At 45.2% G+C, this 17,338-nt stretch overlaps 1 protein-coding gene across 1 annotated transcript in view; it reads left to right on the top strand.

The window, feature by feature from the left end:
- Positions 1 to 17,338, top strand: part of PEPD (peptidase D) — a 1,156,120-nt gene that overhangs the window by 229,873 nt on the left and 908,909 nt on the right. The window contains exon 4 of the mRNA XM_069639310.1: positions 15,690 to 15,753. Within this exon, the coding sequence (XP_069495411.1) occupies positions 15,690 to 15,753 (64 nt within the window). The remainder of the gene's footprint in view (positions 1 to 15,689; positions 15,754 to 17,338) is intronic.

Genomic DNA, 17,338 nt, shown 5'->3' on the forward strand with positions numbered 1-17,338 from the left:
GCTGGAGAGCGTGGATTGGGATGTTGGGACCATGTTAATTAAAATGGGAGAACGGACAAAGGCTGTGGCTGCGGGATGTCCAAAATCGGCGGCATGGTCTGCGTTTTGGCAGCTCTTAATCCCTCTGGTAGAACGAAGTGCTGTGGGGTGGGTCTTCATGGTAGCAGTGGCTGGATAGGTGTAAAGGGAGCAGTTTTGTAGTAACATGTCCTAAATTTGAGGATCTCTTGATCTTTAAATACAGAAAACATTTAGCGCTATAACAAAGAATTTTCAGACAACATTGACTGCTGGAGACATGCTCATTTCACTTGCCTAGAAAAATCAAAGTAAAATATGTTATCTTGCGTCCCAAAAAATAAGGCTAGATGAAACCTTTAATGTAAAGTTTGTATTGTTAATGCTGGAATGGCTGCAAAAGATATGCTGTAGGCTTAGTCTTTTAAAAGGGAGGCTATTTGGATGATATTTTAACCCTGAATACATATTTATTAATTATTGGAAGAACTACTTAACAAGGGGTAAATGATTGATTGTAGATTCTGGCTGCATAATGAAGAGTACATTATTTCAACATCGCTGACAACCAAAATACTTCACCGTCAAAGCAGTTAACTATAGGAATAGCCTGTGAAATGAGGTGGCTAAAGGGCAATTGCTTTCCATGGCTTATCTGACCGAAGGACTGGATGAGGATATTGATTATTGGTCGCTGGAGAGGTTCCTACCAAAACATTGACTACAGGGCATTCCCTTTCTCTGTTGCTACTCAGTTGGGCACTGTAAACAATGTGACCTGCTGCTGTGTTGATGTGTTTACTTTTCCTTTCATTTGTTAAACGTCAATGCATCTATATCTAAAAAATATTGATTGCTACTTTACCATCGGACCTCAATTTTGGACCGATTCCCCATGGTGCTCTGCCATCTAAGCGTATGGTTCATAGTGGTTTACATTGATTGCCCTTAAGTCTCTGCTTCCCACGTGGGTCCCTCATTTTAGAGTTATTCTGGCCCTCTCTTTTGCTTGTTGTTTACAGTCTTGTAAATAAGGTTGATCTTGGTGCTTCGAAACATGCATCGTGTGTTAAATGATATCCAGACTGTGGTTGGATTACATCCAAAAGCTTCTGATTTGATCGGTCGTGACATCCGGTGTTTCTTTGACCCTCAAACTGCAACGCTGCCATTTCCTGAAAGCACTATCCATCTTCCTTACACTGCAATGCTTTCAGGGGAACATCAAACAGACCAAATGCATAAAGCAGAAATTGTACCAAATATGCCCTGGTATTTGCTCTTCAACTATTAACCCGGCGTTCTTTTCAATTGTGTGCTGACTCGCACTCCATGGTCAGCACATTTTGTCGGAGAACAAGTAAATAAACAAACCAATCCATGTCTGAAAATGGCAGGCTTATGTAGCCCCTGCCCCCATTTGGCCCGGCAAGATGGGCTACGTTCTTTGTCCTCTGAGGAATATGAAGAACAAAAGACAGATACTTGCGAGGATAGTACTTTGTTGGCAATGTATAGCGTATAGCGTGTGTGTGTACTGTGCTAATGGAACCTACTGTGTTTGTGGGGCAGCCTGGGAAGAACACGGTCACCCAGCCCTGAGCGCGCGCGGGGAGGGGCAACCAGGACCAGGTGGCGCGGGCCCTGAAGCGAATGCCTCGCAAGCCGCATATGTGTTAGTGGCACGAGGGGAAATGGGGGAGCGGAGCGTGGTACCCTGACTTCGCCTTGACCCGTGGCTGAGAGCAGGGCGGTGATTAATGGAAGCCCTGGGCAACCGCCTCCTCGTGGCCCCGGTGAAGAGCTCCGGTGGGTGTATGGAGCGAAAGGGTGAATGCTGCACAGATGCAAACATGGCAACTCTCCCTTGTGGCAACGTTCCCATAAGTATTAGCGTATTAGTAGTTACTGTTGCTATTGAATTAAATTATGCACCACACCTTACATTTGCCCCTACCGGGATTGGAGTCCGAGACTGCAGGGTCTATGAAGGGAGCGCTGCAGACACTAGGTAGCTCAGCGAGCTAAGCACACACTGTGCAACCTGCAGAAATATATTTATATCCTGACTGTGTAGAATCCTTTAGGGGAACGATGTAGGAGAAACTATTTCATCACTTGGAATTGGGAGGGATCCATTCTGAAGTGCTGTATATCCACAACCATTTTGTCCAGGGACAGCTGCAAGCAGGAGAATGGTGCCTTACACCCACACTTGCGTGCTCTGATGATGCCGTTACACCACGATGCTAATTATAATTCTCACATTTGATATAGTGCTGCATATCAGATTTGTCATTTCTGATTACCCAATGTAATGGTTATGTTAAAGGTTATTTATATCACGCACTATCACCACCTGAGTGGTCCACTGGTGCTATGGCGGATCTGAAAGGCAAGAGGGTAGGGTAAGTTTGTACGACTCAGCGGGACAAAGCGCAAGCGAGATGTGGTGTGCTGTTGGCAGCTTCAGTTCGGTTTACACCGTTTGCTGAGTGTAGGTGTGATTTCTTTGGTCGGCAGTCATGTACTGTTGTGCAAGGCTGTGTGGTGTGTTTCGTTGTTGCGGTTTAGCGAAGTGTGGTGTGTTGTGCTGTATAGATATGGTTGTGTTTTGTTTAGAGTTTTAGTGGTTCTTAAATTATCAATCTCTGAATGATGAAAGGTTGAGTCTGCTTTGGCATGATTCGAGCCTTTGACTGCAGGGTGCACGCAGTTGTCAGAGGCAAGCACTTGCTGAGCTGCCATTGTTCCCCGTGTACTCTTTATATTAACCAGAAACAAAACACATGCCAGATAAAAGCATCCTATGCCCAGAGATAGCCTCGTGTGTCTAGGCACAGCCTTCCCCCACTCAGCTGGTGCTGTTCAGTGCCAGATCCAGTCTTATATGCACATTTGCTGCCATCCTAGATTAATGTGCAGCCATCCTTTACAAGGCAAAATGTTGACTGCTGGGTTCTGCCATCTCTCTTCTCGTTACAACTCCACTGTTACTAGAACGACATCCAAATCAGGAGGCGTGTGCCTCTTTTTCTACAGGTGCTGATTTTTGTGTATTGCCCATTTATCTGTGGGTGTATTGCCCCTTTAAGAAGACGAGTCATGATCCCGTTATGACTCCTCCCAATAAAATGGGCTCTGCTGGCACGTGAGGGGCACGGTAGCAGAGCCCCAGGAAGTGGCGACTGTAAGTCTGTGTTTTCTTGTATCTGGCCTGCCGTGTGACCACGGCCTGCGTTGCAGCCCCGGCCTGGGTGCCCCCAAGGCTGAAGCTGCTGTCAGCAGGGTGCCCCCAGCACTTGTGTCCGAGCCTGGTGATCCAGACTCTGCAGGGTGCCCCTTGCGTCTGTCCGCTGCGTGATCGCTGCTCCATTGTTCTGCCGGGTGATCCCGGTGTCCGGTGGGACCCACTCTGGTGCTCCGTGAGCGGGCCGCCACACTGATGAAGTAATGGTGTCAATGAGCAATTTGATTCAAGTGACAGTTTCCACATAAGCTTCATTCTCCATTGTTGTCCCTTGCCTGATGACTCCACCTGCTCCCAACTTGTATGGCCGGTGAATTACTTTTTTTTTGCGATATTGTGCATCTAATTACAATAATCTGCATGTGCTCTGGCCCCTTCAGATAGAAGTTACCAAAGCCCTGGCTGCCGTGCTGGGATTAGGCGATGCCATGATGGTGACCCTCTTATCCGTCTTTTGTGCCCCTCTGATGTGTAAGAAAGTTCAATGTAATGTCCCGATGGGGAGCACTTGTGCTATTTTCCTGCTGCTGAGCAATTTCCTTCTGGCTCGGGCCTGCTCTCCTCTTGCAGCTCTCTTACCCTTTGTGTGCTGTTCCTACGCTGCTTTTTCCAGGATGTTTCTGCGACCGGAGTCAGAACTTTTCAAACTTTGGTTTTTGCAGCGCTGCAGATCAGGGATTTTGCAGACAGTTTCCCCTTTGGTTTTGCACTGTTGCAGGGGTTTTGTATCATGAGGCCCTGGGTTTGAGTTGTTCTACTATCCCATAAAGCTGATTGCCTCCTGACTGATATTTATTTATTTATTTATTTATTTTAAATGTATTTTATTGGTTTTTTTTAAACCTTTAAAATGACAACATATATACATACAACATAAAAACATACAATCATCAGTTATGAACTTTCGGACGGAGTCCTCATACACTGTTGTCCAGCATGTCTTGCAGTTCCTGGTTTTACAGACATATTCACTCTGTTGGAATCCTCATCAGGCAATTTTCAATTGACTTCAAGAGACGTGTTAGCGGGAGTATCCATTTGAAATCTGTTCCTTAGTGCATCTGTTTCCACCAGTCATCTGCGCATAAGGATGGGTGGTTTACACTCCATGGACCCAAATTAAACGTTCTTTGGGATCTTAGCTTAGTGCAGAATAGCACCAAGTGTTTGAGAGATTCGTTAGCTTGCAGGCAAAGTCTGCATTCAGGTTTTAGGTGCTCATTGCTCTTCCATAAACGGAGGCGATCGATGGTTTTAAACAAGTTTAGTCTAAACAGAAACATCCTTCGTGCTTGCGGATCTGGAAACAGTGTAATATAGCGCTGCTGAGTGTTGTAGGCACGTATCTCTAGTTGCGCATCACGCATTAATTTGGCCGCAGATCTCTCAGTGCATGTTTGTTCCCAGTCAGCGCGCCAGATTAAGTTTTGCCGCATCCGGGTTTTTGTGGAGCATATCAACTTTAGTATCGTAATTCTGTAATAATACTTCACATCTGTTCAACCACATTGAAATAACGTTAGAATTACTAGTTGAAACGTCGTAGAAGATGTCAAATTGTGGGATTTGCGCCAGAGTACATGTTTTACGATATAAATTTAGCAAGCTCCAACTAATCCTGGCATGGATCGATATTAACGATAATTCATATCTTATGCATGCGGTCTTCACGCCCTTCGGGAGGGCTAGTACATTCGACCAAAAACAGTTTTCTAGTGAGTCCCAAGTTTCGTAGGAGCATCCAAGGGCATTTTCTGCCCCAGATGTCAACACCGGGATTACCTTTTGATGGTAAAAGGCCAAGACAGGTTTTCTCGAGAATTTACCGTATCTTTTGTGGATAATGAATGCCTGGCTTGCAAGTTGTTTGCATTTCCTTCTTATATCCGCCTGCCAAGGTCCATCGTTTATTGATGAACTTATAAGCATTCCCAGATATTTGATGCTAGTAGATATTTGCAGAGATTCCTGGCCTAGAGTCCAGTTTAAGGTGCGTCTATGCGCCCCCAATCCCCATTTAAGTTTCGTAGCACATTTATTTCACATTTTTTTTGTATTGATCGATAAATAATTGGATGTAACGTACTGTTGAACAGCGTTTAATTTTCTTTGTAACCCAATGGGCGTTACATCCAAACCGATCAAATCGTCAGCATAAAGAAGCCAACTTAAATGTGAATTGTCCACTTTCGGCGGGAATGATTTTATTGCAGTATTGATTCGCCTATATCTGATATAAAAAGGCCGAATAGTGCTGCGGCTAACGGGCACCCCTGTTTCACTCCTTTAGAGATGTTAATCGTTTTGGATAGTAGCCCAGTTTGATCCAATCTGACTCGAATTGAGGTGTTTGTGTGGAGTTCTTTTATTGCAGCCAATAGATCGAACGGGCATCCCCAATGCTCCAATTTTTCCCACAGGATCGTTCTGTCAATAGTGTCGAATGCATATGAGAAGTCTATGAATGCTAAATAGACCTTTTGTATTCCATTTTATCGCTTCCATTTTGATGATATTTAACAAAAGTAAATTCAGCGAACATCCCATCTGCTTTACAAAACCTGACTGGCGATTGTCCAGATGGTTCGATGTTAAGGACCAAGCTAACAGTTTTTGTTGCAACATAGTGACGTAGATCTTGCCTAGGACGTCCAACAGAGCGATTGGTCGATAGTTTTTCGGATTTGCTCTATCGCCTTTTTTGAATACAGGTACAATGATCGCGGTCTTCCAGGATTTCGGAGTCTGGCCAATTATATTTATTCGCTTAAACAACGTTTCACAGATCTCTGCCCATAACTCTGGATGTAGTTTAATAGTACATTTTGTCAGGCCATCTGGGCCAGGTGCACGCAAGTTTTTTGCTTTCTTAATAATGCACACTATATCATCTTTCGAGTAGGACAGGGCCCACGGTTTAGAAATTTTTTTGACAGGGCCGTCAATTGACTCAGTTGCTTTTATATCAACCTTCAAAATGGGTTATCCAATCCAGTTCTGACACCATACAGGCTTGTATGGCTTTTTGTGGGGCATGCAGATTGTTGATTAGCTTCCAAAAGTCTCTTGTGTTTTTATTTTTGAGAACCATCAACATCTGTTCTGCATCGTTTTGAGACATCACATGCTTGTGAGCTTTTAACCAATTTTTGTATCTTTGCTTGACCACCTTTATGTCGCACTTACATGATAGAGCATTTCAATTTTTCAGCCTTCTGATTTCTCGGCGCATCCAGGTTTGTGATTCAACAGTTCCAGGTCAAAGCAATGTTGGCGTTCAAAGGTTGTGTGCTTCAGCCCGGTTTCCTTAATTTTAAATCGTGTCAAGAGATGGTCATATTCAACAGTTGGGCTAAGATTACAGTATTGATTTACCAGATGTTCCAAGTCATGTGTGTCCAGTTTTAACCTCACTCTTTTGGAATCCACTTGTATTTTATAGGACCATAATTCCAGATCTTGCTTCGACGTGGTTATGAATTCCGTTACTAACATGTTATGGTCACTTTCAGTTTTTTTAACAATTTTCAATGATGTTATCCGTGGATGTAAGGCTTCAGACACAAACATGTAGTCAATAGTTGACGAAAAACCATCACAATGCCACGTACAGGCCGAAGGCATGTCATCGCAGGTGTTTCCATTTAATAATTGTACATTGCGTATGGCCATCTCTTCGGACCATGAATTGGCCAAAGCTGTTTTTCCGCTGAAGATGGTTTGATCAGATCAATATTCAGATCACCACAGATGATTATGTTCGGCCAACCAGACGTTTCCAACAGTTGATTAAGTATTTCCATAGTTTGGTCAATAAAATCCTGTTTACCAGCCAGGTTTATTACACTTAACTGTTCAATAGGTTTATTTACTTGATCTTGCTTTCTCATAGAGGTTACCTCGATGAATGGGGAGTAGTTGATTGAACTTAAAATTCTCCAACCCAAAGCTTTTCTAACCATGGTGGCCATGCCTGACATTGGCCGTCCTTATAATGAATTTAACGCAGGGTTTAAGGCCACCTCAAATTCATTCACGACTGGGATTTCACTTAACCAAGTCTCTTGGAGACATACAATATCTAACGAGACAAGCCAGTTTGATCTGAACAAATGTGAAAAGCCTGTGGTATTCCAGGAAGCCAATCTACACACATTTTGGAATGTGTCAGCCTGGCATTATTGATGATTTTTGCCACACAAGGCTGCAGGCAGCCATTGCCACTTGTTGAACATTGAGATTTGTTACTAGCTACACTAGGGGCATCGGGACCAACGTTACCATGTATGGTAATTCGTATGGTGTATTTTTGTCGCATCGTCTCCGAGACATTCGATGGCAACTCATAGCAGGATTTTTCCAGTTGTTGAGTGTTTTCCACCAAGTGTTCTGTTTGACTTGGTAGACAAGGGACCATTTTTGAGTCTAGTTCTACCGGTTCCTTGGGTCTTATCGTACTCACAGCAGATTCCCTAGGTGGTGCTTTAACACTGCGTGACTCATCGTTTCCATGGAAAACTTTATAAGATGTTTCAGTAAATTTGAAGACGTCAAATCCTAAGGAGAACAGGGCGACATTAGCATCCAGTATTGTTGATGCAATTATGGGTGATGAGACGTGAAGCACCACCTTGTCATTGCGTTTTTCATCATAAAACTCCACAATCTTCAAGTCATTTGAGCTTATAGCACGTAAGGCTGGCACAAGGTGTAAAAGCCTAATCGTGTTGCTTCGATTCAATATTAAGTTGTCAGAGCATTCTAATCTTTCAATGACAAGTTTGTAGGTGGAAGGCATCAAGCTCGAACTACGCGACATTGTAGATTGAGATATCCGATGGTCATTCAAAAAAGTCTTTAAATTTTGTTTAGGTCGCTCGCAAATGCCTGTCCTTCCACCGGTTGGGGTTCTTACGGACCCATTATGCGACATCGCTGCCTCCGGCTTGTCGGGCATTTGTGAGTTACGCCAAGTGTTTTCAAGGGAGACGATCCGTGACTCCATAGTACAGTGCATACTTTTTTCCTGTAGAGTCATAAACATCGGACTGTCCGACGGTTTCGATTGCGCTTGATTGCCACCCTTTTCGACAATAATTTGTCAGGTTCTTCTAGGTGTGGACAATTTATTTTGAGTCATTTGCGTAGGGAACTTTATGCCAATACTTGCGTTTGAGGTCAATGTACCTGTTTTTTCTATGTGGGGCTCAATTCTGGAACACTTTTCCATTACATCAATATTAATTTGAGTGTCTTTCACCGCATCCCTCAGAGTAGGGTCAACCTCCACATCAGGATTTACGTCTGTCACCTCGTCATAAGTAGATAAGTTCAGCAGCTCACTAGGTAGTCCATACTCCAGATCTACCACAGTCGCTGCATCAGGCGTTAAGGAAGTTTCTTTAGTGGGCAGTGCTTTGTGCATTTTGACGTTTGTTGAGGAGGCTGCCTTTAAACATTTGTTAATGTTGCTCGCCACATTCTGGACCACATTTATATTACGGAGAAATTTCCTGGCCCCCTGTAGTGTCTTATTTTTCAATCCCTTTTGATTTTTAGATTTCTTCATTTGTTTTAATGAACATTTAGGTGGGGGCTTAGATATCTGTGCATTCGTTTGTGTCACCCTATTAAAGATTGGATAAATGGTTACTGGATCCACTACAGGTCGTGTAGGCAAAGTAACATTGATATCTTCTGGACACAAGTTTCCCTGTGAGGAAGATGGTATATGGGAATCATGTAATGCTTGATTTGCGTCCCCCCTCGCCTGTTCAAATGCAGTATGAAATGAAATGTCTACCATAGTATCTTCCGAGGGTGTAATCAATGTTGACATAATTTCTGGAACGTGCATACGCATATTCCCAATTGTGGATGTCGAGCTTGGCGTGATTGCCACACTTAAAGTAAAAGGTGTCGCAACGATTTTTGGAGGAGGACCATTCGGGCCAGACAATCCAGTGTGCCCAACATCATGAGCTTTGGTCGCTTCTTGAGGCGCTTGAGGATTTTGCTCTTTTTCACTTGAACCATAATCATTTATGGCTTGTAACACCGATTAGAAGAAGAATCTTCTATATTGAGGGTGTTTTGATGTTTTTGAAGATTTGGCATAGACCCATTCTGTTTAAATAACGCAAGAGCCTCTCTCGCTACCTCCGCCAAATTTTTTTTATCAGTTGTGTCATTTTTCCTTTGCTCGTTTATCAAGCTAAAGGATCCATCCAGTCTTTTGATTCCTTCATGTTGTTCATTGTAGGACCGCTCACATACTTGTTCGATCTGAATCAGTTTCGAATGCATTAGCGCCACGACTGTTGTCAGATCTTTAGTTGCTTCGTGTATAGATTCATACAGTTTCGTAAACGGAGCCATAAAGATCGCCATCAATGAGATTATAAGAGTTTGTAGCTCAGCAGATGGCATAAGAGGGATCCCTGTGGCGCTAGACACTTGGGCTTGAGAATGATTTGTCGTTGTGGAATTTTCTCTAATGTGACGTATTTTAGGGAATGGACGTTCCATCATTGAGGAGTCTTGAAAGTCATCAGACGAACATCCGTTGTTGATGGACAACTGTAAGGTGTGAGTAAGAGGCATATGAACGTTGTTAGAATACTGTTGTAGGGTTGTCAACCTTTTCTGAGAGGTAAGCACAGAGTCGAGTATGTCATGTTTATATTGTCTATTTGGAGTTTGATTGTTTGTTTTAGGACATTTATAACACACTTTTGCCCATATGTCTTCATTAGAACAACTTAATTGAGAGATTTGCCTTTTCATAGGGTGTTTGTCTAATTTCGTCAGGGACGAAGAGGAACCTTTATTGACTCTCTCAAGACATTCTTCATTCATTGACACCAAGTTTTCCAAAACCTTGTTCACAACACTCAGGGAATTTCTCCTATTATGAGTAGGTGGTGCACTTGTGTCTGGTTGCGATGTAAACACAGGTCTATCAAGTTGAGTATTCTGTTGGCGTGGAGAAAGCGCCTGACCAGTACTCGGAGCTAAAGGAATAGAGTGGGCAGGCACGTCATCGAGAGGAGACGCACAGTACACACTGCGTGTCGTGTAAACAGGAGAGCTGGCACTTATGGGTTCGAGCTGGTTGGGGCTATTGGTGACTTGCAGCGGACCAGGCAAGTCGGCGGACGTCAGGGGTGCCCCGTCTCCCTAGCCGTCCCTTTCCCATGCACTCGTGGAGTCATGCACACAGCCGGACCCATCAGGAGCGCGCGCACTCCTAGGCGCCGCGTCCGGACCATCCTCTAAAATGGAACCGGCAACGTCCTCGGCAGCGTCCTCACGGGCACCGTCTGAATCACAACTCGGCCCAATCCCCAAGGCGGCGACCCGTCCTCGCCTATCGTTGCGCTCGACAGCAAATTCGTCCACAGATCAGCATCAGGTGAGTCAGTTAGTTTAACGCTGGCGTTTTTAACGGATTTAACGGATCTGAGTACCTTTGCCTCATAACCATTGATGGCAATAGATGGCAGTTCAACTTGAGGAGCAGCTTGTAGTGTAGTGTTAATATTCGCACATTCAACAAGCATATTAGCATGTGGGCGTGGGCATGCCGTACCGTGAGTTTTCGAAAACAGGCATCACAACGTCAGAAATGGGTGCACAGTTTTTAAGTATGCGTGTAGAGTCCGCAGAGTTAGAAAGTTCAGCAGAAACAATAACGTGCTCGTCAGTGGCTGAGTCTGGGTTTGATGTGCACGAGAAGTAACAACTTAGGAGGGCGTTGATCTAATGCACCGGAGGCAACTCCACTTACACCCTTGCATCGTTTTTGCGCCCTGGTTCTTAATGCAGATGCAACAGAGTCCGACATCGTTGAGAGGCTCCTGCTCCCCAACTCACCAAACAGCAGGAGTCTCAGCCCTTCTCTCCTCAGGGCTTAACACCGCAAGGGCAGTGGAGGTGGCCACTTATAGTCAGCTGCTCAGGTATCGGGTATCAGCTGAGACTGTTAAAGGCACACGCACCTCCTCACTTGTAATAGCGTAGATGCTGCAGCAGGTAGAAAGTAAAAAAAAAGCGAGTCAGCCAGCCCAATACTCGCCACAGCCAAACAGCACGAGTCTCAGCCCTTCTCTCCTCAGGGCTTAATATTTATGTATTTGAATTGTTGTTTGGAGCGCCACATACCCGTAGGTCTCAGGGCGCTCAAACAGACAGGTCACATATAAAGCCAGTGATTCAATGAAGTAAAAAGGACATGAAATTAATCCATTCCTTGATTGAAAAGGAAGGTTTTCAAGTTTTTTATAAAATCTGGCTAGACAAGTAAGATTACGAAGCACAGACAGAAGTTGATTCCAGCCTCTAGGCTCCCAGATGTCAAAACTGGTGCCACCGTATTTGGAAAGATTGAAAGGTAGCTGATGAAGCACAGTACTGCTGTATTGTGGTTTTACCCCTTTTGACTGCACCACAAGACAGACTAGGCTTATTCTGAAGGATCCTCCAGGGATCACATCACACAGAGGGTTTCTCCCGTTGCACCCAGAGACCTCCAAACTTCCCTTACAGGTGAACTGTTCACACCACGTGCAGCCACCTGTGCACAGATACCCCCCCTCCCCCGTACACAACTATTGTCATGATGCCCACTCCCGGGGAGCCGGTTCAAGCCCTGCATCCCCGAAAGCGGACATCCAGTCCCCAAGGAAGGACCCAGCAACCCCATATAGGGGCCCTTTGGACAGTGTCCTGGCGCCTATGGCGCCAGGTTTATAAAAGACATCAGTCCTGGCGCCATAGGCTCCAGGCTCATTATGGGAGTGCTTGGGTGCACTTACCTGATGCAGACCATGCTGCATGATCCCGGCCTCCTTGAGGCCTGAAAGGAACTACTTTACCTGTGGGACTAATTTACCATCCGGGCGTGGTCGGGGAAGGATACATACCTAATTGGAGGAAGGATACATACCTGGAACTTCTTCCAAGGCTATTTAAACCCCACCCGAACAGCCACACGTGCTTCGCGTTGTTCTGCATCTAGCAGCTGGACGCTCACCGTGTCTGCTCCTGCATCCTGACTTCTGCCACGCCTGCCAGCATCCTGGATCACCTGCAAAGGAAGAGAAGAAGAGAACAGAAGAAGGAAAAGTCCTTACCTGCTAATTCCGCATCCCGGAGACATCGCGTCGACAATTCTGAAAAGGTAAACTTTTATTTAAAAGCTCATCGCGTCGATCGCTGCAGCGCCGCATTCCACTCACCTTTACAGGGCACCTCCATGTTCAGCAGCGATCATCCGGATTCGCAGTCACACCCCAGCGCCTAGGGAGAAAAAGACCAGAACATAAGGTGAGAGAGAGAAGGGAATAAGGAAAGCTAAATCTCCATGTTAAGACTTACCTGTTGATTCATTCCCTCTTCATTTCGGGTCCGCGCCGCATCCTGACATTTCCGGACCCCGGCCCCTAAGGGGAGAAAGAGACATCAGCGTTAATGAGCGAATGAAAAGACATTACCAAAAGACGCTCATTAAAGACTTACCTGATTTCTACAAGGATTTCACCTCTCATCTCGGGTCGGTGCCTGTTCCCCGGCATTCCGTACCCCGGCCCCTATGGGGAAAAAGACACTAGCATTAGTACATTAATGCATGGACACAAGGGGAACCTCTTATCAAAAAACTTACCTGGAAGCCAAGCAAGTTTGGTTCTCACCAATCCGAAAATCCAGTGAAGTAACTGAATACCAACGCGCCCCTGCATCAGAAGCAGGATGGAGAGCTCATCCTTCCAGACCCTAAGGTGAGACGCTACGAGGAATCACAGAAGGGTTTCGAGGAGTGTGAGAGGGGAAAGTGGGAAGCCGATTGCATTGCCCCGCAGACAGTTAATCCCCTATTTTCGCCTACAGAAGGATACTTCTGCGAGCCAGACAAGCCAGATTTGGGGGCCCGGTCCAGTCCGTCTTCCGAACCCTGCGCATCACCTTAGAAGAGGTCACAGCAGCGCGAACCAGGCCAGCGCCTCCGTGGGAGTCAGGTGAGCGTAACAACTATACCATGCAAGCCCAGGTACCAGCGCCCATGCTCTGGATCAGTTGTAAACCAAGTACTGCCTCCTCCACCTAGCATAGACAGCTGGCAGGGGACACATGCCAATACAGAGGGATGCATCCCATCCCTTTCACTCCTTGACCCTCCCAATGCCTATCAACAGTCCCCTGCTGATTGACCTTGGCTCAGTCTAGCATTGAGCATGTCTGCACCATTGATGTGCCTACTCCATGAATACAATGCCAGTCTTCCCAGTATGTCTGCCTTTTCTATATCTGGCAGCCAATTGATTTCCTCTGGGTGGAGAAGTGGGTGGTATGGGAGAACAGGAATCTGAGAAAGTGGTGTGCCGTGGAGCGACCCTTAAAGAGAGGCTCTTTTGCAGTATGATATAACCACCATTCATGGTGTATTCGACCACTGTGGCTTGTTCAACTTGGACCTTATTTTAATAATGAACAGAATACTGCAAGTTTAAGAGGGGAAAGTGTGCTTGCAGGAAAGTGAATGACCAATTTATTTACAGATTACGATTTTGAGAAAAATGCAGGGTAATCCACAAAACCATGGTGATTGGAAAATGTAGGGGAGAGCAAACTAAAATCTTTAACAAATGATCAAGATTAAAATGCATAATATTTTGAGGTTTAGCTCCTAGGTGGTGCTTTAATGCCACCTGTAAGTGACAACTGTTGGCATAGGAATATTAGATATGTGGAAGTACTTGTGAGGAGGCACACAGAGCCTGCTGGTCTTCTACTATGCGAACCCCAAGGGGTGTTTGGCTATGACACCAGGCACTGCTTACCCATGGCAGGGAAATGATTATGGGTCTATGGGTTGACCCTCTTACCCTGCCACGCCCCCCCAATTCATGCATTTTGTAGATAATTGTCCCCTTTTGTCAATCAACTGCACCTTGCAAGACTTGCACTCTTCTGTAAACCTATGCCAACAGCAGTTCATGGACAAACGGACCCCCTCTAATTTCACTCCTGAATAGCTGGTATGCCCTTTTCAGAAGCTCAGAAACCTGTGCAAGTTAGTGTGTGCACGCGAACAACATTACTAAAAGAAATAGTCAAGACTTTCGGCCACGGTGGGCAGTTATCTTTCTATTTCTGTCTGTCTGTCTGGTTTGTGGTGCCGTTTGCACTGCTGGTAGTAGGGTTGTACTGTTGGTGTTGGCCCCTTCCATGAATGGGGTGTGTGTAAAGGTTGTGATGTATTGGGTGCTGCCTTTTCATAGCCTTCACTGAGGTTGTTGTGCCTCTTTGAGCCTTCACAGGGGAGTGGTTGCAACTACCGTTGCCCCTCTTTAGTGTCTCTCATTGTCCCCTGGCTTTTCCAGGTCTGCTTATTTATAACCTCAGCTGGTTTCCTTGCGCAGTGTCCACTCACTCTGATGCAACTCAACAGCATTATGCTGTGTTATGGTGTATCCTTCTCTGCAGCTCTCTTGATAGCCCTCTTTCCATAATTTGCCACTCTGTCTCCCCAGCTGGACGTTTTGCTCTTTCTCCGACTCTGCGGATGCTGAACCTGTGCAGTGCTGTATTCTACAGCTGGGAGTATTGTCATCTCTCTCCCCCCACCTGTCAACCAAAGCTTTCTTCTCGAGTCTGCCCAGATTCAAGAAGGCCGCCTTAGGGCGGCCGGGCTATTTCGGTAGCTGCCCCCCTGCCTTTGGAACTCCCTTCCCTTCTCTCTTAGGTTAACTGAGGATTTCCTTTGTTTTAGGAAATTGCTTAAAACTTCTTTTCCCTCCGTGATCTGTCTCAGGTTTGTTTTCGATCTTTCGAGTTGTTTTTTTTCTTCTCCCCATTTATGCACTAGGATACCCTTGGGTGATAGGTTACGTTATAGGTTTTATCTATGGTGCACTAACACCCTCGAACTCTGCATGCACCCAACACACTGCATGTACACACCGATCCACTTATTCGGCAATGCCTATACAAAAGCCAAACCTATTTGCGGGGCCACTGGCTGCGCTGAAGCAGACCCTACGTTTGCATTGAAAGTTTGATTGCCAGGTAGTTACCTTTACAGTGAACCATCACAGACCTTGCCTAGAAATGATGCAACTTATTGACCCACCAATGTAGTTGTGGTGACTCCATCTCTTGGATGGCATTTCCTACTACCAATACATACAGAAAGCTATTCCGATATTTCCAGTCCCGGCCATAAGCCATTTGATAACTGCCGCATGGGAGTGCTGTTGCCCAAGCATGTTGTCTCGCGCGTGAAGATGTACTTGCGCAATTAACTGTCTATTTTGAAAGAATTGTCTTTGATTCTTAATGGCATATTCTATGAGCTCTACATTTTAGTAGTTTACTCTTATCTCTACATGTGGAGTAACCATTCAATACTCTTTCTCGGCAGGATTCAACCACCTGAGTATTTCAGGAAAAAATATGAAGTGGATGAAGTGCACTATACGGCCGAGGTAAGTTTTTATTTCGGAATGTGTGTTCTATGTGAATAGGCATGAATTATGTATGGGTCCTTTTTGCTTTGGGTTCCCATTTCTCATATTCAAATGTAGAAATTGCTGCGCGTCCTTGAGTGGGCATGGTTTCTTCAGTCCCAGTGGCACACATTCCCTTAAAGCAGACGTCTGTTGATGATCTTTTGACTTGGCTTTGATAATGGGACGATGGTTTAAGGGGATTTGGCATCCGGTATTAATATCCCCAACAAAAATATCAGCGTAAATATGGCCGTTTGGTTCACCATAGTCGATATTTTTATTGGGGATATTATGTGGGAGCGGGGGTGTACCACGCACATTAAAAAATTATGCGGGGGTGTCCCTCGCAGGGTCCATTGTGAATTTCGCTACAAAAATATGGCGATATTTTTCTATCGCGATATTTTTGCGGCGGAATTATCACATGGAACCAGGGATTTATTCTATGTATTCACCACATTTGGGATTGGTTTGATATCTGGAACTCCTTCATCTCCTGTCTTTGTCACCCCTGTCGGAGTGGCCGTAGACTATTTCAGCAGAGTTGGTCGCAGCAGCCACTCCATTTTCATGCCTCCTTGTGGAAAAGTATATTTCTTTACGTCTTGTCTGCACTGTGCATAATCTGTAAAAAAATAAATAAATAAAAAATATATATACATATCTATCATGCCAAAAGGAAGACGCGTCTGGCTGCTGCCAAAATGGAAAGACTTCAAGGTAGATTCTCCAGTCTTGATCACATATTGTGATGGAAAAGGATGAAAGGAATGTGATTGTTTGCACCTGCCATGTCTTAAAGTTGCCAAGGGGCCTAGACCGTGTTCTGAAGTTAGGAAAATATTTTTCACCGTGTGGCTTTCTTTATATCAGGAACTTCATATGTCGTTGTTCGGAGTCACAGATTGCCAAAGCCTTCTAAATTCATACGTCTGCAAACCATGTATTTGTGTCGCAATACCCCTGGGCTCTTTCAACAACACCTGACCAAGGACCAGTTCCAATGGACACACAGACCTCACAGTACTGCGCTACTGTTAAAAGATGGCAGTCCAAATGTAGGCTACTCAAACCCTGTACCACGCCCCCCTGCTTTTGAGCTAGGTCCGCGCTTTAAACAATAAAAAATAAATACAATTGTGCTCAGGTTTTAAGATGCATTAAAGTTTTATTTTCTTTAATGGTTCTTGGAACTCTTGGCACCAAGTATGCAAAATGGAGAGGATGATGAGAGCCAGCAAGGGGAATGGGAGGGGTGGGGTTGGAAGCCAGAACAAGCCCAGAGGAGGGGAAAGGACGGAGCACCCAGAAGCATCCCAAAGAATTATAGTAGTGGGGGCAGGGAGGGGGGTCAGAGGGGCAACACAACGACAGGGAACCCAGGCCAGAAGCTTAAGACATGAAGTGGGACACTGGCTAATAAGGAACCATTGTGGCAAGTCTCTATCACAACGAGTGAGGATGGTGCAGTCAATTACCATCTTTCCAGGGGTCCTGTCAAAGGGCATGGAGAGGTTTTCTATGGCCCCTTCTGCCAGCTGCCTGGACGAGGCCACATTAG

This window comes from Ambystoma mexicanum, chromosome 1q (genome assembly GCF_040938575.1).
Source record: "Ambystoma mexicanum isolate Mex_15411 chromosome 1q, UKY_AmexF1_1, whole genome shotgun sequence".
NCBI classification, from domain to species: domain Eukaryota; kingdom Metazoa; phylum Chordata; class Amphibia; order Caudata; family Ambystomatidae; genus Ambystoma; species Ambystoma mexicanum.